Raw genomic sequence first — 24,932 nt, forward strand, 5'->3', positions numbered from 1 at the left:
CAAATTAATGCAAATTAAAAATGTTCATATATGCATCCTATTGCTTGTCAAGTTTGCTTCTAGAGTATTCAAAAATGTGCGGGGCCTGGGAGAGCTCAGAGCGCCGTACGGAATGTGTTAAAGTAATTATTTTTCATTCCAAACTTTAAGTAATTTTTCTTTTTGGTATCTTAAGTATACTATTATAAACATCAAAAGCAATTATTCAGATAAATTGTTTAATCTTTAATTTCATTTTTATGTGATGTTTATAACAAATCAACTCTATTTGTAAAACATCTTAATCTTCAAATGTCATGAAAAATGGGAAAAACGCCTATTTTTATTGCTTTAAGTTATTAGGCTTCTGTGCCAATATCTGACTGGATAAGGAAAAAGGAAAAGTGAAAACATCTTACTTTTGCCTTTTGCTTTTTAAATAAAATACAATCTCAGAGAAAAAAAAATTTAAATTAGAAAATAATAGATATTAAATGAATTTGTGAAATGACTAATCGAAGCTTAATGTAGCATAATTACACTGTAAATAAAAATTTCTTTGAAAAATATTTTACATTAAAAAAAAAAAATCAGTTTTTGCAGTTCTAGTAAAATGCATTATGTAAAATTTCAGTTCAATGTCTGAATTTTTCAAAAAATCCAATCCTTGGATAAAAATCAATTCAAAGACTTTTATTTGTTTGTCTGAAACTCCAACTGAATAAAAATAATTTTTGTTGAACAAAATTTTTAGAATAATTATTTTCAAATTTAATCAAATTTGAACAGACAGAAAAGTGCCTTTAACCATTTTTCAATGCTTATATAATATAATCTTTAAAAATAATGCATATATTGATCTGAAATTTTTACGCATATTTTTTCTTTGTTTTATAGCTTTTTAAATTTTGAGAACTAATCTTTTCATATTTCCTCCTCACTTATCTAGATGCAAATATATTGGGATGGTCATCCCGATAATAAGAAATAAATATATTTTAATGTCAAAATAAAATTTGGCTGGATTATTTAAGTTAATATATTTATATCAAAATTGCATTCTGCCTATTAGAAAGAATTCAGTTCTCATCAATTCTGAACTTAATTTCCAAAATATGTATTGAATAATTCTGAATGTATTCTGATTTTAAAAGTATTCAAAAAACTTAATGACTAAGTGGTTTAAAAATGTTGTGGAAAGCTTAAAAACAGCTAATATTTCTGAATGCATAATTCGGTGTCAAATTCTCTCAAATAAGAATTCACGAAGCAAAAATTCTTTTAAATTAAATATCTTATTTTTACTTAAATGATGCTATAGTTGAATAATGGAAGATTTTATGATAATTTTCCCAGATTATGAGAAAGAAGACTCCTCCCCATGAACTTCTCATTCTCAGTTTATCAAGAAGTGCAACTGTCAAGATAAGTGTTGAACTTTTCTAGTTTAAAACTATACTATATAGATAGAATTAAAAAAAAAAAAAAAAACTTATTTAAAAATAAATGTGTGTTCAAACAATAAAAAGAAAGCAAGATAAAACATCTGTATCTCCTGCTATTAAACATGATATTATGAAAGGAATAAATTTGCAGTAAAAAAAGTAAATATCTCTTATGCATGAAAAATGATGTTAAAAATGTCTGATACAATTAGATGTAGAAATGATTATAATTCGGAATTCTGGCTTTTTTTTTAACCCTTAGATCTGAAATGCTTGAATTTCGTGCTGTTTTTTAATTTCCAGGGCAAATTTATCATTTAAAGTTTAAAAGAAATAGAAAATTTGAGTATCGTCCATTTAAAATACTATTCAGATCATATATTATACACGCGAGTTTACTGAATGGTTTATCATTTGAGAAAGTGTGAGTTTATTCAGAGTAGATTAGAGATTTTTTTTTTTTTTTTTTGACAATGAGCTGCTTAAAATCTTATTTAACCTGTTAACTGGGTATGACGAAATATTTCAAAGCAAAACGAATTGAATGTAAGTTAATTATCCGGTTAACAAATTAATACGAATTGGACGGATTAAAAAAAAAATCCTGATTTTGCTGAAAGGGCTCGAGAAGTCCCACAAAATCCATTCGTTGAGTATTGCTCACTTAGTAAGAAAATAATAAGCCTAAATAATATTTGGGAAACAAGCACTTATTAATCATGCCAAAAAAAAAAAAAAAAAAAAATTGGAAACGAAATTGCTTGTCAGTTCAAAAAAGTCATAATTAATATTAGACTTTATTATTTTAGATATGTGTCTAAAGTAATGAAGGAGTAGATGATATGTAAAGTCCGAAGAAACCAACTTTAATGTCCGAAGATAAACCGATTTCGAAGTTTTTAGTTAAACAACAACCTTTTAAAGCTGGATTTTTATAGGCATTAAAACATGTTGTGTCACATTCGTCTTTTAATGTATTCAATGTTATATCGGAAATATTTTCACATATGTTCACTGAAAGTGAAATAACAAAAATGTACATTAGGCCATACAAAAATGTCGTACGTTATTTGTTAAGGACTAGCTCCATGAAACTGATAGCTGAAAAATCTATGCCCTAATATATGAATCGAGAAAAATGAATAAATAAAAAAAAGTAATTTTGCTTTGTAATTTTTTTTGTGAAGTAATTAAATTATTTGTATCATGATAAGGAAAAGGTTTTATTTCATCTGAGTCCTTAATTTTGTGTGACTTACAATTAAAGAAGTAATATATCCCCACCCCACCTTAATATATAAACATTGTCTTGCAAAATTCTAGATAATAAATAAAGAGAAAGGATTTTTTTTATATATATAAATATCAGAATTCTTTTGATATGCTCTTATTTCAAATAATGTTCAACTGTTGCTTCCTTTTCTTGCTTTTTCCACTCCTTAAAATCGTATTGCATTATTACTAACAAATGAGTGTTATTTTTGCACTTTCGCGTATCTTGAATATACGTACAGGGAAAACGCAAAGATTTGAATGGCAACCCTTTTATCTCTTTTTAGACCTTTTTGAGTTCGAAAAACGCATTTTTGGAATTTGTATGTATTGCCTGTATTGATTGTATTGTATAAATTGAATGTATGTGAACACGATAACTGAAAACACATTGAGCTAGATGGAAGAAATTTAGCATGTGATCTTTAAAGCAAATTCGTAGATTTTTATCAAATGTAGGGGGCCACGGTGGCCTGGTGGTAAGGTCTTGTCTTTGGAACTGGAGGGCCTCGGGCTCGAGACCCGATTCCACCGAAGAACCGACGTGTAAACGAGTCTGGTGCACGTTACATTCATCGGGGCCAAACGTCCTCCCGCTGGTGTGGTGTAGAAGTTTGGAGGGTGGTGGTGGTGCCAGCTCAGTTGCCGTCCTCGTCATCTGACATTGGTTCAAATTGACGAGGTCCGTCCTAAAATAGCCCTAATGTTATTTTAAAATGGGACATTAATATAACTAAATAAACTAAACATCTATCAAATGTAGAACGAAATCCCTTCAGAGAAAGTCTGTCCTAGTGCAAACGAACACGATAACTATAAAACGAAAGAGCTAGATGGATACAATTTGGTACAAAGGTCTAGTATGTAATGCTAACACCTTATCTAATTTTATAAGGGTTGACTGCTGGTCTGGCTTGAAATCCAGTGTTCATTTGATAAAATAATGACGGACCAGTGTGTCTTTTTCTGCATTTTTTATTAACACCCCACAAGACAACACAAAACATTAATCCAGATGACAAAAATGTTAGTTATTGTGGGTTTCGTTTTTTAATTTGCATTGTGATTACCCAAGTCAATTGTTGCCGAAATCCACACGGCGTCTGCCGAGGTATCTTTGTTTTACATTCGTGATCACCTGACCGGTTGGGAGCGCGCATGCGCCAACAACTGCTTACCGGTCTGACTTTCTTATGCATGTAATCGCGATATCTTAAAAGCTCGATGACTTAAATTTGGTATAGGATCTCGTTACCAAAATTGTAATTCTCTGGAAAGTTTTAATTTTAATGGGTCGAAGAAACGGCATCCTAAATGCATTTTGATTATAAAGTACGTAACTCTCGTATGCGGGGTTCTGAAAATAAAAATCTGAGCACTCGTAGCGTTCTCGTCTTGCCCACGCTCCACAATTTTATGGAGAGAGAAGAATGATAATTACTACATTAGTAAGTATCCGAGAAAATTTAGAGGAGACCATCCTCATTCATATCACCTGAAAGTTTTTGACATTCTTTTTCGGCTTAAATGAAATATAATTTATGATTTCCTCGAAGTGGAATGTTTATTCGTGCTTTAATACCCCGGGTTTTCTTCTTTGAGAAATTACGTTCTCCAAACATTAGAATTTCTTTTTATTTTTGAGTATGTGTGGGGTTCTATTCCGTATTTGTGCATACCATCATATATGCCACATTACAAGCATACCACGGTCACATTGCTCGTAATGACCAAGTTCTCCCTTAAAACACGCATATTATCATCATCTAGTGAGGGGAAAAAATGAGCAGGGGTGTTTGTGCTCCGGGGAAACCCCGGAATTCCGGGGATTTTGAACTTCGATACCCGGAAATTCCGGGGATCGTCATTCAAAAGGAAGTAGGAATAATAATGAATTATTTATTTTGATCTGGGTAATTTTGTTTGCTTTGAAAGCAGAAAACGCAAGGTCAGTGTGTGTGGTGAAAACTTTTCCTTTCTTTCTCCAAAGTCAGTGATAATGCGTGAGAAGGGGGAAAAAACTTCTTTTTTGTTCTTTTCTTATTGCGAGTTATGACTCATTCCCCCGGTTCTCGGACATTCTCTTCTGGATTCTTTTCGGCAAGTAGGCGCGGCAGAAAAAAAAGGGAGAGACTTCGTTCGACCAGATGTGCGATCACGTGACCTGGGTTCAAAGGTCTTAATTTTGCAAAATTAATGGTTATTAATTTTGCAAAAAAAGTAATTCGTTGAACTTTTATAATTAGGTCATTCAATACTTCATAATTGTAATTTTTCATTTCTCCCCCCCCCCCTTCTCGAAACTCCAAAATGTCGGTAGTAAGTCCGTAAAAGTTTCAGGGGATTTTTTGGGGTCCCACAAACACCCCTGAAATGAGTTAAATATTAAAGTAAAATAAAAACTCAAACATATATTTTAAGTGTTGTTGTTGTGTGTGTTTTTTTAAACATTTTTAATTTTTGTTTCTATATGCTTGCTTCTCTTTTTTTCTAACTAATGATATTATAGTATGTTACTATAAAGGGAAAGGAATTGGAATTGATATTAACTTTGGATCTAAATAACCTTTTGCTGTGTATACCCGACAAGATGATGTGTGAAAATCATGATTATGATTAAGAATTAAATGTATAATGAAGCAGTTTACGGAAATGGGCGGCAGGAAGTTATTGGCCGATATGTTGAGGACTAAATGAATAGCATTATAAATATGTCATCATCACATGCGACTACCTAGACCTCTGCCCCCCCCCCCCTCTCCCCGAGGAAGACGTGCGAAAAATTTGAATGATCTGAATATCATTGACAAGAATTATGGTTCCTAAGAGCCCTCACCGGTCACGGTACAACATCTCCCGTCCGAAGCCTGTTCCGTTATCGGTAGCCAACCTCACACCATTTTTGTACATACCAGGGCCAGGAGAACCAACTACCATATGTAAACATCCCCATATCTGCGGTGTCTCCCGGGAATCGCATAATAAGCCTATAGAGAATTTCTTCTTTAATTAATGGAAAACAATTGATTTTTTTCTGCTTTTTGGGAATTCTAAGTTTCATATCAAAACACAATATATCTATTAGTTTTTGTCATCTTTCTCACGAATTCTCAGCTTTTTTTGATCGCCACATTTTAGTGAAAAACCATTGTCCAGAATCGGAACTCCAGAATTCAACTGGTAAATAGAAAAATGTACGCACAACAGTTTCCATAGTTTAAAAGTATTTCTCTCCCTCCATAAAAAAAGAAAAGAAGAAAAGCTGATTTATTGAAAAGGCTGGCAATTCCAAACAATGATGCAATGAACATAATTTCTTTTAAAGAAAAATTTATACTTTTTAAATTAAAATTTTGAAAACGCTTCCTTGTATGCAAGTATATGATATTCATATCTTGAATAATTTGGAATTATGTTTAACTTTTACTTATTGTAGTTTTTCCTATTTTCGAAATCGTGTCACGATCATTTCTGATGAATTCTAGGTCTATTGTAAACTTTCCCTATCTACTTAAAATTTGTTATAAGAAACTGAGGCGCCTGAAGCTTACTTCTTGAATATGTTTATAATGCACCAAATCATGTTAGGAACGTATGTAACATTAGAATTCTTACTAATATTTTGCAACAACAGTTACGTTTTGGATTTGTTGTTAGTCTTTTGAATGAAGAAGATATTCTAAAGATTTCATTATGATTAAACTCATGCCAGAGCTTTAAAATTAAACTTGCCTGTAAAATTTAATTAATAGAAATATGAAATATTATTGATTAGTGTATTTTAATTTTGCGATTCATAATCAAATTACTTAGTAATTTGCAAATGAAAGGTGGTCACTTTGTACAGAATATATTTGAGAAATTTTCCTTAGGCAGTGGCCTAAGGAAAATTATTTCCTTTATTCAATATTTTCAGAGCAAGTGGCAGACTTGCTCTGAAAATATTGAATGCCAGGAGATAGTGGGACCCCATTCATATCTGCATTGTTGTCATTGAATTTTTATAGCAAATTGGATAAAATTCGTAAAAAAATATAAGAATTGAAACACAAAGATGCTAATATTATATCTGTGTTAATAAATGAACCGAAATTCTGATTAAACAAATGAAAGTGAAACTCATAAACACTTTTGACGCTATAGAAATCATAGATTTTCCTCAAATCATGCTTACAAATATTGAAAGGGTTTTCCTTCCTCCAAATGACCTGCATCTCATGTTATTCTTTGTTAGATAAAATGAACATATTCCAGAGCTCTCATACACATGTTTATTTGCCGAGGTATTTACAGAAGGGAGTGGTTGTTGTTTTGTAGAGCAGACCACCCCGCCGCCACTGAATGAAGCAGTATCGGCATGATTTTGTGGCCGACTGCTGCCTTTATCATAATCCATCCGTATCATCGACCAATTCACCAAACTGGCATCCTCTTCGTGGCGGTTGGCTTCCAACCACATGATGGTCAATTTCTGACCTTCCTCCTCATCTTCCCATACACCTATCAACCTGTTAAACGAAGAGCAGGCCACCACTTTGAGAAAATCTCCTCGAAATTCTCAAGATTCCTCCAAATGTGCACAAAAGAAAGGCAAACACTTTTAAATAGTTGGCAAAAAAAAAAAAAAAAAAAAAAAAAACACCTATCAATTTTCAACATCATTTTTTTCCGTATTTTATGATTTTCTGGCACCATTAATACTGGGCTTAAGTCATTATTTTCAACTTTTAGATTCTTTATTGGTTCTAAGATTTCCACGTATTCTTTTAAATAACGATAAACTGTTCCAATTCCTCCACAGATGCAATTATTTTCCCGCATTCTTCCAAATCTCTGAAAGTATACAGGAAATCTCCCGTGCCCTGATATAATTTGGATTATTAGTGGATGGTATTTTATTTCTGGATTAGGAAGAAAATTTACTCTTCCTTTTTTGGATATGTATCATTTGTCAGACATATTTATCTTTATATCTTCTCTTAATTCTGATTTTAAGAAACTATTTGATTTGGGGGCAATTATATAAACACTCTCTTTCTGTACCATTCATTTTGCACATTGATCCACCCTTTCATTACCATATATTCCAATATGGGCCTTAATCCAATTAAACTCTACCCACTTGTTTATTTTTATATTTTTTAATCTTTTCTTTTACGGTCTTTATTTCCGTATTACAATTGTGAGAAACTTGTAGGACTGACAAAGAATCTGAAAAAATTTAACATTCCTGTTCGACCTCCATCCTTTCACAATATTCAATAGCCATCTTTAGAGCTTGCACTTCTGCCTGGAAAGATTTGTATCTATTTTTCCCCCATAGTAGTAAAATACTATTGCAACTCCTACTTTACTATCGTTTTTCGAATCATCTGTAAAAAATTCTATCTATGTTTGGAATTTTGATTTGATTACCATAAATAAACCACTCTGTTCGAAATTTTCAAAAGACATTTTATAATCTTCACTGCGGAAGCACGTGTTTACTATTCTTACTTCATTACTAGTAATTCTTATTTTTATTCATTGGATCTTGCACAATCAAACTGCTTCATACAAAAATTCTGCAGATTTAAATTCTATCTGGGGAACAAGGGGTCATTTATATATAAGAATTTGGAGCATAGATGACGTATGCTGATATGCTGCAAACTTTTTAAATACGTGGGAATAGTCGATAATTTTCACTTGGTGTAAAGCTGCATCTAATGTCGATGTTATCAATACTTGAGTTAAATTATGTCTATTTAGAGAGTTGTAGATAAAAAAGCAGTGATTGTGAGGACTTCAAATTTAGATGCTATGCATTTAAGAGTAAGGGAAAATGAATGCTGCCAAAAAAATTTTCAGAAATGAATGGTGAATAATTCCACATTCTGAGTATAATTTTGCCATCGTCAATTTCTAATTGCCTTAATCGTGGTGCATAGCAATTGCAAATTGTTAGTGGTGTTGGGGAGCAAAAACACTAACAATAGCCTTAAACACCAAAACGTTTCATTAATGTATAGAATGTAAGATTAAAATTATTTTAATAAGATTCTAAGATTTTTTTAAAAGTAATTTATACATTTTTTTAATCATTTACTTCTTCATTTTCTAAAATCAATGGTACCAACACACTCTGTTCTTGGTCCCTTTTTACTTCCCTCTATATGAAATGTAAAAAGTACTTTAATCGTCGAAAAGTTTAAACTCGAGATTTTGATGAATGTCTATGTTTCAGATATTTCCGCGTTCGAAAAACATATCCAGAAAACAGGTCCCAGAGCTTGGCGACAAACTTGGTGACCATTTGGCGACTTGGCGACGAATTTGGCGACTTTGGCGCCAAAATAGATTATACCCGAAACATCGAGAATTTTCCCGATCCGCCCTGTAGGAACCGAGTTACGCCTCGAACGTTCCTGATTGGTTGAGAGGCTTCTAGCCCCGCCTTCTCAGACCTATAAAAGGAGCTGCAATTGCCGGGGAGTAGTCGTGAATTGAGGAGTCGTGAACCAGATTGGAGAGTAGTCGGAAGCGACAGAGAAGAGTAGTCGGAATCGACGTTAAGAACTGGCCTTCCAGAGATAAGCGGAGCAGCGACGGAGTGAAGCTAGTGCTGAACTAAGATGTGCGCTACTGTCTGCAGTAAAGTCTGGTTGTATGCTGCACGTCTCGGCTGAAGATAATCGTCCTCTGTGCTGTATATAGTTGTCGTCTTTGTGCTGTCCTGTGTGTCTTCTTGTAAAAAAACGTCGTTGTTTTATTTCCTACTGCCGCCTGCTGATTGAGCGTTCTCCACACCATATAACTCCCACTATCCAAACGAACCCGGAAATTTCGTAACAATATTTTTAGAATTATGCCTGTCTGTGAATAAGACAACGCAAAAACAGTTTGGGCCAGGTGGATGAAATTTGGTATATGGTCTTTGCACCAAATCTGAATTAATTTCTATTAAACTTTGAATGAAATCCATTCGCAAGAAGTCTGTATGTCTGGCTGTCCGATTATTTCAACACTATAGCTACAAAACGTAAAGAGCTAAGCAGATAAAATTTGGCTCAGGAATTTATCATCTCAAATCTAAATCCGTATCCAAGTTTGAACAAAATCCGTCAAGGGTTTGATAGTCCGTCGATCCGTACTTTCTCATGCATGCTAACGTAATAACTTAAATAAATGAAATTTGGTGTTGGATTTTGTAATTGCAATTGTAATTCCGTGTCAAATACATTCCGTGTCCGTAAGCGGAAAAAGGTGTCCAAAATACATATTCGGCTTTTGAGTACTTGTGCAACTAGCTGCCATTCTCTTTCAAAAATACGAGATAGACCGAGTTTCAACATTACGAAGCTCATCTCAAAATAGCCCAAGTGTTGCTTTAAAATGTAATATTAATATAACTAAAACAAGTGTTTAATTGGCAGAACCAAGAAATTATTTGAGATGCACAAACGAAGAAGTTCTTCTTTACTTTGGAGGGAGAGGAGTGTGCACTTGGCAAGAGGTTTCTAGAAATTTAAAGTAGAATTTTAATTAATTAAAAATAAACTGTATTTCAGTGTTTTCCCACGATATTTTCCGAAAATATTATTGTCAAAAAGGAATTTATGATGTTTTAAAATTTAAGAAATTATGTTTTTAATGATATTAGTTTAATAGTTGTAAAATGTTTTCTGAATTTATGCAATTTTTTGGGAATTTTTTTTTCCAAATTTTTAACAATAGATAACAATGTTGTTTATTAGACGAATAAAGAAGTGATGTTTCAATACCGCAATGTATATATATATATATATATATATATATATATATATATATATATATATATATATATATATATATATATATACCGGGTGCGGCATAAATTCGTGCAAAAAGTCATAATAAAAAAAGTAATGCTCGAAAAAAATTGCGGTTTGCGGGAATATGTTCAGAGAGCCTTTGAATTTCGTTATTTCCATTAAAAAATGTATTTAAAAATGATCGACAGATGGTGCCTCACACAGTCATACCGAGACGGTTTATGCAAATCAGGAAAACAGAGCACAGTAATATTATAGTACATTTTATTTTAAAGCAAAAGATGCTCAACATGACCGCCACCACAAGGTATTAAGAAAGTGAGGCGCGTAACTACGCCTATTACAGCTGCGTGTAACATGTTGGCATGGATGCCACTCACGGCCAATTGAATGGCATCTTTCAGTTCCATCAAAGTGGCAGGAGAGCCCCGGTAGACACGAGACTTCAGGTATCCCCACAACCTAAAGTCCGCTGGTGAAAGATCTGGCGATCGTGAGGGCCACACATTCTTACATACTCTGCTTATCACTCTGTCCTCAGTGAATGTGTCTAGGAGAAACGTCTTAACGGAACTAGCAACGTGGGGCGGGGCACCATTTTGCATGACGAAAGATAACGAAAGATAACGCACGTCTTTGCTGCAAAGCAAGCATAACTTGGTCTCGCAAAAGCCTAAGATAGCGTTTTGCAGTGACGGAACAGGTTTTCCAATCGGTTACAGGACAACGCTCTTCAAAAAAGAAAGGGCCTAGTATGAAGGACGCAGTGAAACCGCACCAAACAGTCACATGTGGAGAATGTAGTGGTTTGGTCGTGTACACACGAGGGTCGAGGATTTGATGTTGCCCAGATGCGACTGTTTTGCATATTGAAGTCACCATGCAATGAAAAGTGGGCCTCATCTGCCCACATGATGTTCAGTAACCATTATGGGTCATGTTCCATTTGTGCGAGCATCCATGTTGCAAAGGCTTGTCTTTTCTCGCAATCTGCTGGCAACAATTGGTGAAATGCCTCTATCTTGTACGGATGCAGCTTCAAGATTTCGTGCAGAATGCGTCGGATCGACCTTTCCGGGATTCCTGTTATTTTACCTGCTTCACGTGCACTGGAACTCCCCGTTGAAGTCTCGGCTGCCACATTTCTCATGACCCTTTGGACAACAGGGACGCGGTCAGTGCTGACGGATGGTCTGTCACTTCGTGGACGATCCTCTTATCTTCCCGTTTCCTCAAAACGGTGAACTAAATTCAATATCCCATTCAATGAAATTGAGTTTTTCTTCTCCTTAATTCCTTTCACCGTCCGTAACTGTCGCAATGCTTTAGTCGTCTATTCACCGTTCTTATAGAACAGTTTCACCACTAATGCTCGATCCGGTAGCGGTAGCATGCTACTGGCGTCGAATGACAGATCCATTTCCAGCCTTATGTTTTATAGCTATACTGATTTGCATAAACAGTCTCGGTATGACGTGTGAGCGCCATCTATCGGTCATTTTTTAAATACATTTTTTTAATGGAAATAACAAATCCAAAGGATCTCTGAACACATTCCCGCTAACCGCAATTTTTTTCGAGCATTACTTTTTTTTATTATGATTTTTTGAAGTTTGCATCATAGTGCTGTATATAGTATAGTATAGTATAGTATATATATATATATATATATATATATATATATATATATATATATATATATATACTATACTATATGATGCATATGTGTATATATATAATATACACATATGCATCATAGTGCTCTTTATATATATATATATATACAGCACTATGATGTTATGGTTCTAGTGTGTATGATGTTATGGTAGTGAAAAATTTTGAAACAATAAATATAATGTATGAAAGACAATTAAAATAATGAGACTTCAAATTCTGCCAATTTCATGGAATCATGGGCATGAAATTATATCTACACGATTTAATTAAAATTAAATATAACTAATATCCCTGATGAATAAATTGGTTGCCCAAATAATTTTTCACGAAACTTTTAATTAAACATTTTCCTAAACCAGAGTGTGGAATCGTAGCTTGGCGTCTTGTTCCTTTATTCTATTTTCAAACACATTCATAGTTTAGATTGTCTGAAAAAAAAAAAAGCGCCATATGTCTATACAGAATGAGGTGAAATGAAGACAGGACTCAGGAATGGTAACATACACTTTAATGGTACGAAAATTTTGAGAAATATGGGAATTATCAAAAGATTAAATGGTACATTGACACGTATTGAAAACTTCATACATAAGAAAGGAGGAAAGGAAACGGGGAATTTTTACAACTCTGATTTGGAACATACACATGCTAGAGAACAGCACAAATGGATCAGTAAGCTCCTTCATTGGCTTTGAAGGGGACACTTTTAGTGATATCGAACAAATATAGAAAAAGTGAGCTTTCAGAATACGTTACTTTGTTCAGTAGGTAGAACATTGATTAATAGGATATGTAAAATGTACAGTAATCAAAAGGAACATAAAAGAGTTCAAAATAAAGAAGCTCACTTACATGTACACAGTTACATACAGCTGTAGGAAAACACATTAAATGACTATAATTTAACTACAAAAAAAAATACATTTCAGCATAATAATTATAGTTGCTTTTATATAGCTGTTTCAGTTTTGAATGAAAAAGATGGTTTGATTTAAAACTTATTCAATTTTTGACCGGTATTAGGAATTGTTCTGGTATCTATGGGAAATTAAATATTATTAGCTTCTTATTTTTAATTCTTTGTTTTATATTTTAAAAATAATGAAATATTAATTTTAGTAATGTAACCACAATTCGAATTCAAATTTTATTCAGTCTTTCGATTTCTGCATACACTTTTCTTCAGAATTTGAGAGCTGGAATGGCAATGCATTTTAACCCGTTCCGCCTCAGGTACGAGACAAATTTGTGATTGCGTAATATGGTAGACATTCTATATTTTTGTTCATATGAGTCATTTTAGACATATGAAATCTTGATCATCCTTGCAAAACACGAGATATTCTGAAGCTGGAAGGATTTAATATATTCTTTTCATTAGTTTTTACTGTACTGAAACCTTATAAACAGGCATTTAGAATGCGTAAAGAAAATATTTATTAAAAGAATTTTTGCACATCAAACAAATTATAAAATATGTATATAATGTAATCGGAAATTTATGGACTGATTCAAAGATTTTTTCTTATTTACTAGAATTTGATTAACCTGCTTTTATTTAATCACTGAAAATAAATTGAATAACATGATTTTACTCATTTATGGAAAATAAGTTTGATTAACATGATTTTGCTTAGTTATTGAAAATAAATTTGATTCATATGATTTTTAGTTTCGTTTTATTGTAAAATGCACTATAATTTTTTGAATTTTCTTATTATGAATACCAGTTATCAATGCGTTCTAATATACCGAAACGAAGTTTGTATCAGATACTGAACATATTAAAGGAAAAAACGTATACTTGACCTGTGATTTGAAATGATAGAATATACATCGACATCTTATAAAAACATTAATTACATCTAGACTAAAATTTTTTAATTTAAGAGCTTAATCCATCTCTTTTCAGTTTCCAAATCTTAATTGAAAGATTTGTGGTTGACTTCGGATTGGATATTTTTAGGTAAAACTGCAATGGAGGTTTCTTAAAAATATGTTTTTAACATTTCCGTTCATAATTGAATATTGTTGCTTTAGTTGATTCACTTAACCTTAATAGTTTAAATAAATCAAAACTTAATTCACACGAATTAAAATTCTTGAATTTTTCATTATTCATGAAAGTAGAGAATCAAACGTATTGATTATATACTTAATTAATTAATTATTAATAATACTAATTCGTAATCTACCTGGATAAAGATAGAGTGAATACTTCATCTTTTTGTTGGTCCTTGATTTAAAACTTCTTTTAAAATATTTGCTTACAAGTAGCTTTCGTATAAAAATGAATATTTATCATAATTGATATAATTTCAGTTTTCGAAAGAGGATAAAAATCTAAAGAATTTGATCTAATATTATCTATTAGTGGACAAGATGAAGGCACCACTGTAGAATTTTTTATTCGTATTCGAATGGTTGATTTTGTGCTTGGTTAATATTCTAACGTTTATTCTTTTAAAAAGTACTACGTACATAGTTCTCATTTGAGGTATACAATATATTTATCAAAACCATATTTTTTCTTCAAACTACGAATATCAAATTTAATTTCGATTCAAAAATGCTATCAAAAAGTACACATTTTTTTTTTCAAAAAGTTAACTCCTTTACAATGTACAATGAAACTTTTTTGTATACATTTTAAGCTAAATTCGCTGTGTGTGAAGGAATACTAGTTTAATAATATCGTTTTAAGAATTCTAATGGAATTAATAAGTGGTTCGCAGTTGATTGAATTTGATGTATTGAATGATAAGAGATCTGAAAGGCAGTGTTCCCTCGAATTGGATTAAAAAGAACTCGCAAGCAAGAAAAGCTCAGCCTGGAATATGCGAGAAAGAATCGTTTGGTTCTATCTAAAAAACAAACAAACGATTAAATTGTTTCAGTGAGATGGTTATCTTGATGAAGATTCTTTAGCTTCTATATCAATATTTTGATATGTAATTTACTTTTAAAATAGAAGGTAAAATATCAAAACACTGTAGATGCAACCTTTTAAGCTAAAATTACATTCTGAGCTTCACTGGAAAATAATAATTTTGAACAGAGATTGTTTTGAACTGAAAGTGCAGTGAAAGCAAGTTAATAATAAAGCAGTCACATTTTGTCCCACTCTTTTTTCAATTATTTGTATTCAATAAGCTAAATAAAATTTTGATTTTTTAATCAATCAACTGTTAATTTTGAATGGGAAATTATTTTACACGAAAATTTTAACAGGAAGATAATTGTTTTATGCTCTGCCTCTCAAATCGAACAATGGAACAAACAGAACAGATATCTTCTGACAGCACTGGAATGAATTACTATTTGCTAATGATCCACCACAAAATCTGTTCTTATTTTGCTCGGGTGATTAAAATAAATTTCATGAAAATTTAAAAGAAATTTTTATTTATGAAAATTTCAGACTGATTGATCTGTATATCTCAAGTCTTTTGATGGCTTCATCAGTTTCGATTCATATCCTCCATTGATTTCAGTAATACTTTTGAAAATGCCGAGTCTGTTTGAGTCATTTCGTAAAACTTATTATTTGATCAAACGCTTCTTTCGGGAACTGTAAACGCAAATGTTTTTGGAAAATATGGTTTCTATGACAAGAAAAGTCATTTCACTATGGAATTGAATATGTTTGGGATATGAATATGTCATTTCAGTGTATTTGCAAAGCATGAGAAACTATCAAATGCAGCAGCGAATATATGGAGTTTTAAAATCAGCCAAAATATCTAAATTTTTAAATAGAATAAAAGATGGGAGTTGTGCACAAAAGAGAAACATTGACATGTGTGAAAATCGCTGATGCAACAGCAATATGTCCATAAAACTCAATAATTAAAGATTTATAACATATGAAATAAAATAATTCAATTTGATATTCTGACTAGAAATGTATATAGATGTACAATAAATACCCCATACAGCTATGGTAAATATCAATCTAAAATTATTCTACATTTCAAAAATGAACAACTAAAATGTTACTACGTTAAAGAATGAAAACCATTCCTATACATTGCATTTATGCAGCTTAAAACGAGCAGCAATATATCATAAATCAAATAAAAAAAACTTAATTTACAGATATTCTTTATAACATTTTGATCGCTGAAACACACTGGCAAAAATTCTGTTGAACATTAACAACGTATGATTACCATTTTTATATTAAATCAATAATATTTTCGCCAGTTTCAAACTTCCATTGAAATATTTATCAGGTAAAATTCTTAAGAGCAAACGATTTTCTTCTTCGATCAGAATTTAATACACAAATCATTTTCTATCCTAGAATACTCGAATAGCTTCAAGAATCTGCACTATTTGTGTAAATGCAACTCAAATGTTAAAAAGCTTACTTTGATTGTTAAAACACAGCTTATTTTTTTCATTTCCTTGTTTTCGAAGAAGAAGAGTTTTTGTTTTTATTCGTAGTTCTAGTTGCTCTTGATACTGTTCTTGAGAAAAAAAAAATCATTTTTATTAACAGGGGGAATTGGGATAAAGGGGGATCGGACAGAAGAAAAGAAAAACTCATTCGAAAAACGGACGCTCGCTTCCATCTCTGCCACGACAAGGGATCTTCAATCTTTGTACAAGAGTCGACAGATTCGAGAGAGTATCTCAGAAGTCCTCGAATTCTTTGGGGCATTTTTCGGTGGTCGCGATGAACAGTGCCTCTTCATCGTATTCATCGAAGTTGCTCGCGTCGCCCGGGCCTTTGCTTGGTGGAATGAATGGAGCCTCCACCTGGAAGAAGAAACAGTGAAAATTATTGCTTTCGTGATTCGCAATAATTAATTTAATAGCGAAGTTTGGTGCCTGGTTATTAAATAACTTGAAGACACAGGTTTGTTTTTTTGTGGTTTATTGGTAACAGAAACGTAACATCAACAAATTAAAGACTGAAAAATTTCTTGATAAACAAAAGGCACGTGGTTACGCCTTCCAAGACAATTCAATATTAATGCGTACATCGTATCCAAGAAAATACTACAAGGTTTAGCAGGCCTAGAGAGTTACACATACCATAATATTCGGCAGAGAGCCGAGATCACACCCAATATAGCCCATGATAATCAAGTTCGCTTCTGGAATAAAAAGAAAATATTCTAGCATTAACAGTAAGACCACGTGGTATTTATATGATTGACAGCTGGCTCCGCCCAAGAAGATCACGTGGTTAACAAACAGCAAATCGTCATTGCAAAATGGCATTTCTTCATCCATTGATCATCACGAGGGAAAAAATAATCTTAGCCAACTGAATCCAGAGAACTCATGTTCCAATCAATTACGAATTAAATTTATCGACCTTCAATGAAACAATTTCGCTTCTGTAGCAGTTTCTTAGAATTCGATCGTGCAGTCGGATTCTAAAAAACGGCAACATAAGCAAAGTTAAGGAAACGTTTAAATTTTAGTTAGTAGCCTTTGGGACAACTGGTGTTGCTACTCCTAATAAGTTTTGTATTTCCTGTTTATTTTCATTTTAGAGTTTGCGTTACATCTTATTCTAATTTGGAATCTGGCAATCCAGTTTTTGATTTTAGTAGAATATGTTGTGTTTGCTTTAAGATAAGATTTTTCACATTACTTTATTCATTTCTTTGATATACGGATCATTTGATCAATTTCAGTCTACTTCATCTGTAAATACTTTGATCAGTTTCTATCATAATTATGTAAATAGCCTTATGAAACTCTCTGTCTTATGTTGTGCAAAAATAAACTGATTCCAAAACAGAAACGAAAGTAGAGCCCCGAGTCATAATAACTAGTTCAGTGGGAGAATTCTTTGCGTTATCTGTATACAGGATGTTCTGAAAAAAATGTAATAAGAGTATATTTTTTTAATTATTTCAATGAGACATATAGAATCTGGAAGACCGAGCTTCGTTCGGGTTTTTTTTTTCTTCTTGTAAAATCATAAATAACATCCTATTTTAAGATTCGTTTAACGTTATAGGAGAAATCTAATTAATTGCAAACACGGGATCGAGCATGAGAAAAATGTATGGGAGGCCGCTATTACATTAAAAAACATGTTCTTGTTTCTGCTACCAACAAATTTTTCATTTACTGAAACATTTTCTATTGATTATAATAATAAAAAGCGATCAAATTACTTTATATTCAAAATACGACAGTGAAAAAGTCACCCCCCCTCCAAAAAAATTCTTTATCATGAAAAATAGCAACAAATAAAAAGTTGCCAAAAGTTAAGATCGCAAAGAAAATATTGAAATACAAATTTTCCTATTTCGTTTTTCGTCTTGATCACTTTTAACAGTATACAAGGATTTAGTAAACCATTTCAATTGTGTAAAGATTGGAACATTAATTGCAGTTGCTACGTGACTTAAATTATAATTTGACTTTTGAATTAAAATTTTTAATTATTTGATCTATTTACAAAATATATTTCATATAGTATTTCCCGACATGTTTCGTCATAAAAAAATATTAAAAAACTTGTCAACTTCTCGCATTTTTACTTTTGCAATTTAGATATTATTTTCTCCATTGCATTCATCTGTATACAAAAAAATTAAGCAAATTTATATTTTGTATCTTATATCTATCAAGGTTTTTTTTTATTTTTTATTTTTGTACAATTAAGAAATTTCTTTTAAGATTCCCCCCCCCCCACACACACTTTAAGTAAGTTTTCCGTTTTGTTATCAAAAGTAATTTAAATAACATGCGATAACAACCGACTTCTGTCGTAAATGTGATGCCAATAGAAATATTCAATATAAACCTTGAAGGTGTTGCCAAATCTTAACCGCTTTATCCATGGCTCCGCTTGCGTTTATTTGTTCTATATAGATTTGTGGAAAAAAGCAAAACGCATATAATTTTGCATCATGAAGTTTGTGGAACTTTATATTCATCCTCTTAAAATGTCTGGAACCTTTAATTTGAATAGTAAATTATTAATATTTTGATTTAGGATAAATCACAAAGCTTAATCTCATCGTTTCCTACAAATATGTGTGGTGCAAGCTACATTATTCTAGCTTTTGGAACTTTGTTAGCAGCAAGAACCATTTGCCTTCGTTCCATTGGATGTCAGAAATGTTTCCTGGCATTTTTTATGCCATCACACAATTTATTATTTAAAAAAAACGATTCTAGGTGGAATCAAATCTAATTTCAATTTTATTATGGTGGTCATTAATAAATATATTTAATAGTGTTGCCACTCACCATTAAGTTTTGTATTTCCTGTTTCTTTAATTCTACTCTTAGCTAATTCCAACTTGGAATCTGGCAACCTCTTTTTAGTTTAGGTTACGAAAAAAAAAAAAATGGCTTTTTGATGTGATTACGTTAACTTACGTTTTTTAATAGTATTTATATAAGTTTTCATCAATATTATGTACGTATTCTATGCAGAATAACTTTCTCTACTGTAAATAGCCTCATTATCTCTGTGTCGTGTTGTGAAAATAAATACATTTAAAACAAAAGGAGAGTTTGCATTGAGTCATAACAAATAGTATTTTATCTTCCTTTGAATATTAATAATAATGTAATGTGTAAAGCTTCTTTGGAACTTCCGTTCTAGAACTTGGCAACATGCATTTGGTCATGAGAAAATTATGAAATTTCTAAGTTGTAGCTCCTTTTTTTCCCCCTTGATCAGAGAGCGCCCCCTTGTGGCGTTTTACAGAAGCCCCTTGTGGCGTTTGCAGACAAGCAGTTGAACGGGAGACCTGCATCCTGAGTTCGACTTTTTCCTATGCGCAACCCTTGCGCTAACGCCGAATGCTTTCGGTTGGAAACGGTGGAATCCCTCCACCATACTGTTTACTTTAACCTAATTGTCTACGTGTGTTTGTAAATTTTGTAGTGTAGCTGTGTTTGTGTAGATTAAAAATATTATATTAAAACCGGGCAGTTCATTGGAAAATCATAACACACTCACTATAAAGTTAATATTGGCAACTTTAAGAAAATATCAATTTTTAAAGAAGACGACCTAAATAAAATTATTTTTTGCTTTTGTGAACATTTTGAAATCTACATTGCATACTGCTTTCGAAACCACGATATTAAAATCTTCTTTAAGGTTTAATAAAATATTCACAATCCAGTATTTGAATTTTGAGTCCTAATGATATGACAGTAAGGATTAATAGAGTGAGGGGAAAAAAAAAAAGCCCAAACTACCAACATTTTGTAGTCTGTCAAAGTTAGAAGAAAATCTGCGCCGATAGTTTAAAAAAAATAAGACTTAGAAGTCGGAACGATAAAATGTAATATAATTTATCGCGTGAAATAAAATCTTATTGATTGAAATCGAGTCATGAGCTAATAAATAGCAACGAAAAAGGCAAATGAAACACTAAACATTTGCGTACTATAATATGGAACAAAATTAAAGAAAACAAAAGAAATTGCGACAGTTTTAAACGATAGCATTTAAAAATAAATTACTGAGTGTATATATATAATGATACTACTTAAACCTTAATTGATTTCTTGATTTTTATACTGGTTTGCCCGGGTTACTTTATTTTAAAATTTTCTCTTATTTCCTGATCCAGGATCCACTTTTTTTATTTAATTATTTCTTACACGCGTTCTATAAATCTGATGACTGCTGCATTTCTCATGCCTTAAGAGAAAGAATAAAAATCCGTTACATTACGTACTCCTTTCAAAAATACCTAAGATTCCTTTTCCTAAGTCGACACATGTCCATGAATTACTTTTTTAATATCTCACAGCAAAATTATTGAAGGGACACATTCCTGGTACTTTGCTCTTGTGTCCTGGTGTAAACAGGGGATTTTTTTTTTTATCATTACTTCCCCGAGAACAAAATATGCCTCCCGTGATGAAATAAATTGAATTTTATTCTAATTGATTTATTGATGTATAATTTTAAAAGTGACGTATTCTACACAATAAAAATAAAGGCGGAAGTATTTGAAGAAAGCATTTTAACATTGACGAAAGCACGCTAACGATGAACGTGATGAAAAAAAGTGAAATAAGTTTCATATTTCTACAAATTAGCCACCTTTTGCGACCAATTTGTTTGTCCAGATTATTGACTTCTAGGCGGTTAAATTATTAATATGGAATGCATTTTTTAAAATTTCACTATACTATTTGATAAGATTGAAAACCGAATTTCTATTCTACTCAATCATCTACAAAATTGTCATTTAATTCAATCTACTCAAATGCTGATTTAAATGGATGCATACTCTATATAAATGTAAAAGACAGACTAAAAAAAAAAACACTGCACAGATTTTATTTAAATTTTGCATTCAGATGTATAGAGGTAAAAAGACTATCCTTGGGAAATTTCGTGTTAATTAACCGCATGGTTAATTTTTTTATTACTATTTTTAGTGCCTCGAATCTCTCGATTTCTTTTTCTACGGCGATGGGAGATGGCTGCTGATTCTTTTCCCACGCCAATGGGGTAAGGCCTCTGACGATGCAGATAATTATTTTTCCTGCCTGTACAAGTTTAGAGACTGCAGTTTCTTTTCTTTTTCTTTTTTTTCCCCTCACCCTTATAAAGCAAGGTTTTAAAAGTGTCTCGTTTATTGTTTCATAGGAAAATATTTATTGTTTTAGTGTTTTATGCATTGAAAACTAAGTATTGTTAATTAATCAATCTTTCAATTTATTCTGATGTACTTCCGAATTAATTTAAAAAAAGAATAAAGAAAATTAAAAACATTTAACCTAATTTTCGTGACCTACGAAAGGGTGGAAAATGAAAATTTATTTTCAAGCATGCGCAGGATGTTATTTACATTCTGACTTATAACGAAACATTATGTTTTTTGAAATTTCGTTATGTTCAGGTATTTTATGTATTGAAAGTACGTCAATGTACTATACTAATTGTGATGATTTTGTTGTTCGATCTCTTTCCATTAAAAAGTTATTTTAAACTGTTTATTTTATTTAGAGATGATTTTGAGTTATTTAGGATAGGTGGTGCTGTTGCCTTGACAGCTGGATTTACCTACATTCTGATTTTTATAAAGTGAAAGGTTACATTTTTTTGAAGTTCCATAATGTCGAGTTTTTTAATGTTTTATATGTTACGTAATGTTCAATATAATAATGATTTTGCATTATGATTGTTCGAAATTATTGTTAAATTTTTTTTGAAATATTAACTATAATCTCTTATTTGCTCTTATTTCACTGATTTGTTTATCGTGGAATTAATTTGAATAATTTTGAATTTTTAATCAATACTCTCATTTTAATAAAAAGTTCAAAAATTATGTGTATTAAAAAATTTACACATTCAATAGGGCTGATCCCGGAAAAAGCCAAGTATTTCGGCAGCAATGAAATGAAAGCAGAGAGTGGAAATTCTTCTTTGGAGATAATGTCCAAATAATGCATTTTTTTTAAAAAAAAATTACTATTGACAAAAGCACGCGATTGAATATTTTGATGGATGCATTTGAATTTTCTTATAATACTATTGATGGAGTGTATGTATAAAATTAAACTAAAAATATTAAAATAAAAAAAAATAGTAGCTTATCTGTTAGGGTAGTGCGTGAGTTTTGGTTTTATTTTACTTTTTCAAATGTCGTAATTAAGAATTAAAATCAAAGCCATCACCGAAGTTGAATAATTTTGGGGTGATTTCTCGCAAAATATAATCATCACAATTTTTTTTATTGCAACCTTAAAAGCTAATTTTTTTTCCATAACTGGTAACAACATCTGACAATAAGATGGCGAACTTTTGACGAATCGGGTCGATTTTGGGAATCGGCACGATTTTGATGTGCTTGGCTAAAAACCGTACAATATTCTTTAAATCTTGCCAAAAAATTGAACGGAAATTAATTGTCTATCAATAAATCAATTCTTTTTGTTTTAAGGTGATTATAATTTTGAAAGATAAGATCATTAATTTCTATAATCAAGTCATAGCTATAAGTCTATAAGTAGTCACTCATTTGTCGAAGGTTAAGCCTATTTTTGAGCTCGATTATTCTTTCTGTTTCACGACTATTTCGTGATTTCTTTTACATCTTCTTTGCTCTGACTGAATGGATCTTTTGGGGATACAACGAATCAGCTCCAGAGCATTAATAATGTTTTGTAACTCCATTTACTTGCGAAGCTTTAAATAAAAGGCAGCTATAAAAACGTTGAGCAGAAGCAGATTGAAGCGCACTAAAAAATGCGTATAAAGATTTGTTTACATATAACCGTTGCCATTCGATAAAAAGCGATTTCTGGGCTCCATACGTTAGTGTTATACACACACACACATTCATAAATTATACTATTATATGTTAATTATTATATAACAATTTCTTGAATTATACGATAGTGTAAAAATAATTTCTAAGCTGTGATATGTTGCGATTGATTGAAATTAAATTTTTATTCGAGCTTTTCATGCCTTAGCTTATTACTATCCTTTTAGCTGATCTACTTTGATTGCAATATCTTTTTATCAAAATATTTTACTTATTTCGGATAATTGATATGAAATAATTTTTTTTGAATTGCAATAAACCAAAATACCCTTATTTCTCCCCAATCCCAATGTCATTTTCCAGCCTTTCCGACAGCGACAAATTTAGGCATTCTGTGGCCCTAGGCAGTGCATGTTACGAGACACCTTCTTTTAATAAGGTTGTAAATTTAGTTTCATATTTCAGAACAATTTTTTATACGGCAATGAATTATTTTAAGATAATATTTTTTTATTTTATTAGCTTTGTGAATATGTAATTGTTTTTATTTGTCTATTATGAGTATAGACTGCCTAGCATCCATTTTTGGACACACTATTTTCGGAGCAGATGTTAGGTTTCATAAAAAAGCAAAATAAAACGCTTATGGACCTGACCAATTATACTTGATAGTGTTATCTTATTATTTTATCATTCCTAGAATTTGTAGTTTTTACAAATTCATTTATTTGGTAAATAGCAAAATAAACTTTTTGGATCGACTTAATCTGGTGGTACTAATCTTCTGCTTAGTTAGAAATCCGTCATTGATTCTGATGCGTATGTGTAACAACTTTGCTTAATTGTTATTATTATTATTTTAATTTTCATTAATAATCGAATTCCCAGTGAAGATCAGTAAAATTAAAATGAAAATACAAGTTTTAACACAATTTCAGGAATTGCTGCACCTTTGTAGCCACCAACATACAAGCAACCACTGGTAACAAATATTGCTTTTAAATAAATTATTGAATTTGAAATGACACGAAAACCCAAAAGCAATTTTTTTTTCTTAATTATATACAAAGTTTTTAAGAAACACGTGACAACCTAAGAAAAGTTTGCTTTCTTCTTTTCAAAAGTTTGCTTTCTTCTTTCTTCTTCTTCTATGTGGTTTCTACCACAGGTTTCGGAAAGTCCTTAAAGTTTAGCAAGCATTTTAGAAAACGAATAAAAAAGTTTCTAAAATGATGAAATCAATAATATAGAACTGAATTTCGGAACGAATAATCAAGTGTTCTATAGCTTTTTGGATTTCAAAATTCTTCGAGTTCCTTCTCAAATCTGTCAGTCTCGGCGATGACTATAGGCGTTTCATCATACTGGTCGAATTGGCTGGCATCTCCAGGTCCTTTTATGGGCGGAACATAAGGAACTTCAAGCTGAAAAGCACAGTTCGTAATATTCATTTTATGCTTAGCGTTTTGAAGTTAAAAATTGATTTACGGATTAAAGGAATGAGCGTTTTAGGGCAGTTGTCAAATACAAAAGTAAGT

The 24,932-nt window shown here is 31.7% G+C and overlaps 1 protein-coding gene across 4 annotated transcripts in view; it reads right to left on the minus strand.

Annotated features, from left to right (window-relative positions):
* Window positions 1–12,659: 12,659 nt before the first annotated feature.
* Window positions 12,660–24,932, minus strand: part of LOC129956760 (cAMP-dependent protein kinase catalytic subunit 1-like) — a 274,118-nt gene continuing 261,845 nt past the window's right edge. For all 4 annotated transcript variants that reach the window (XM_056068719.1, XM_056068703.1, XM_056068715.1 and 1 more), the window contains one exon: window positions 12,660–16,930. In XM_056068719.1, the coding sequence (XP_055924694.1) occupies window positions 16,805–16,930 (126 nt within the window). In that variant the 3' untranslated portion in view covers window positions 12,660–16,804. The remainder of the gene's footprint in view (window positions 16,931–24,932) is intronic.

This window comes from Argiope bruennichi, chromosome 2 (genome assembly GCF_947563725.1).
Source record: "Argiope bruennichi chromosome 2, qqArgBrue1.1, whole genome shotgun sequence".
NCBI lineage: Eukaryota > Metazoa > Arthropoda > Arachnida > Araneae > Araneidae > Argiope > Argiope bruennichi.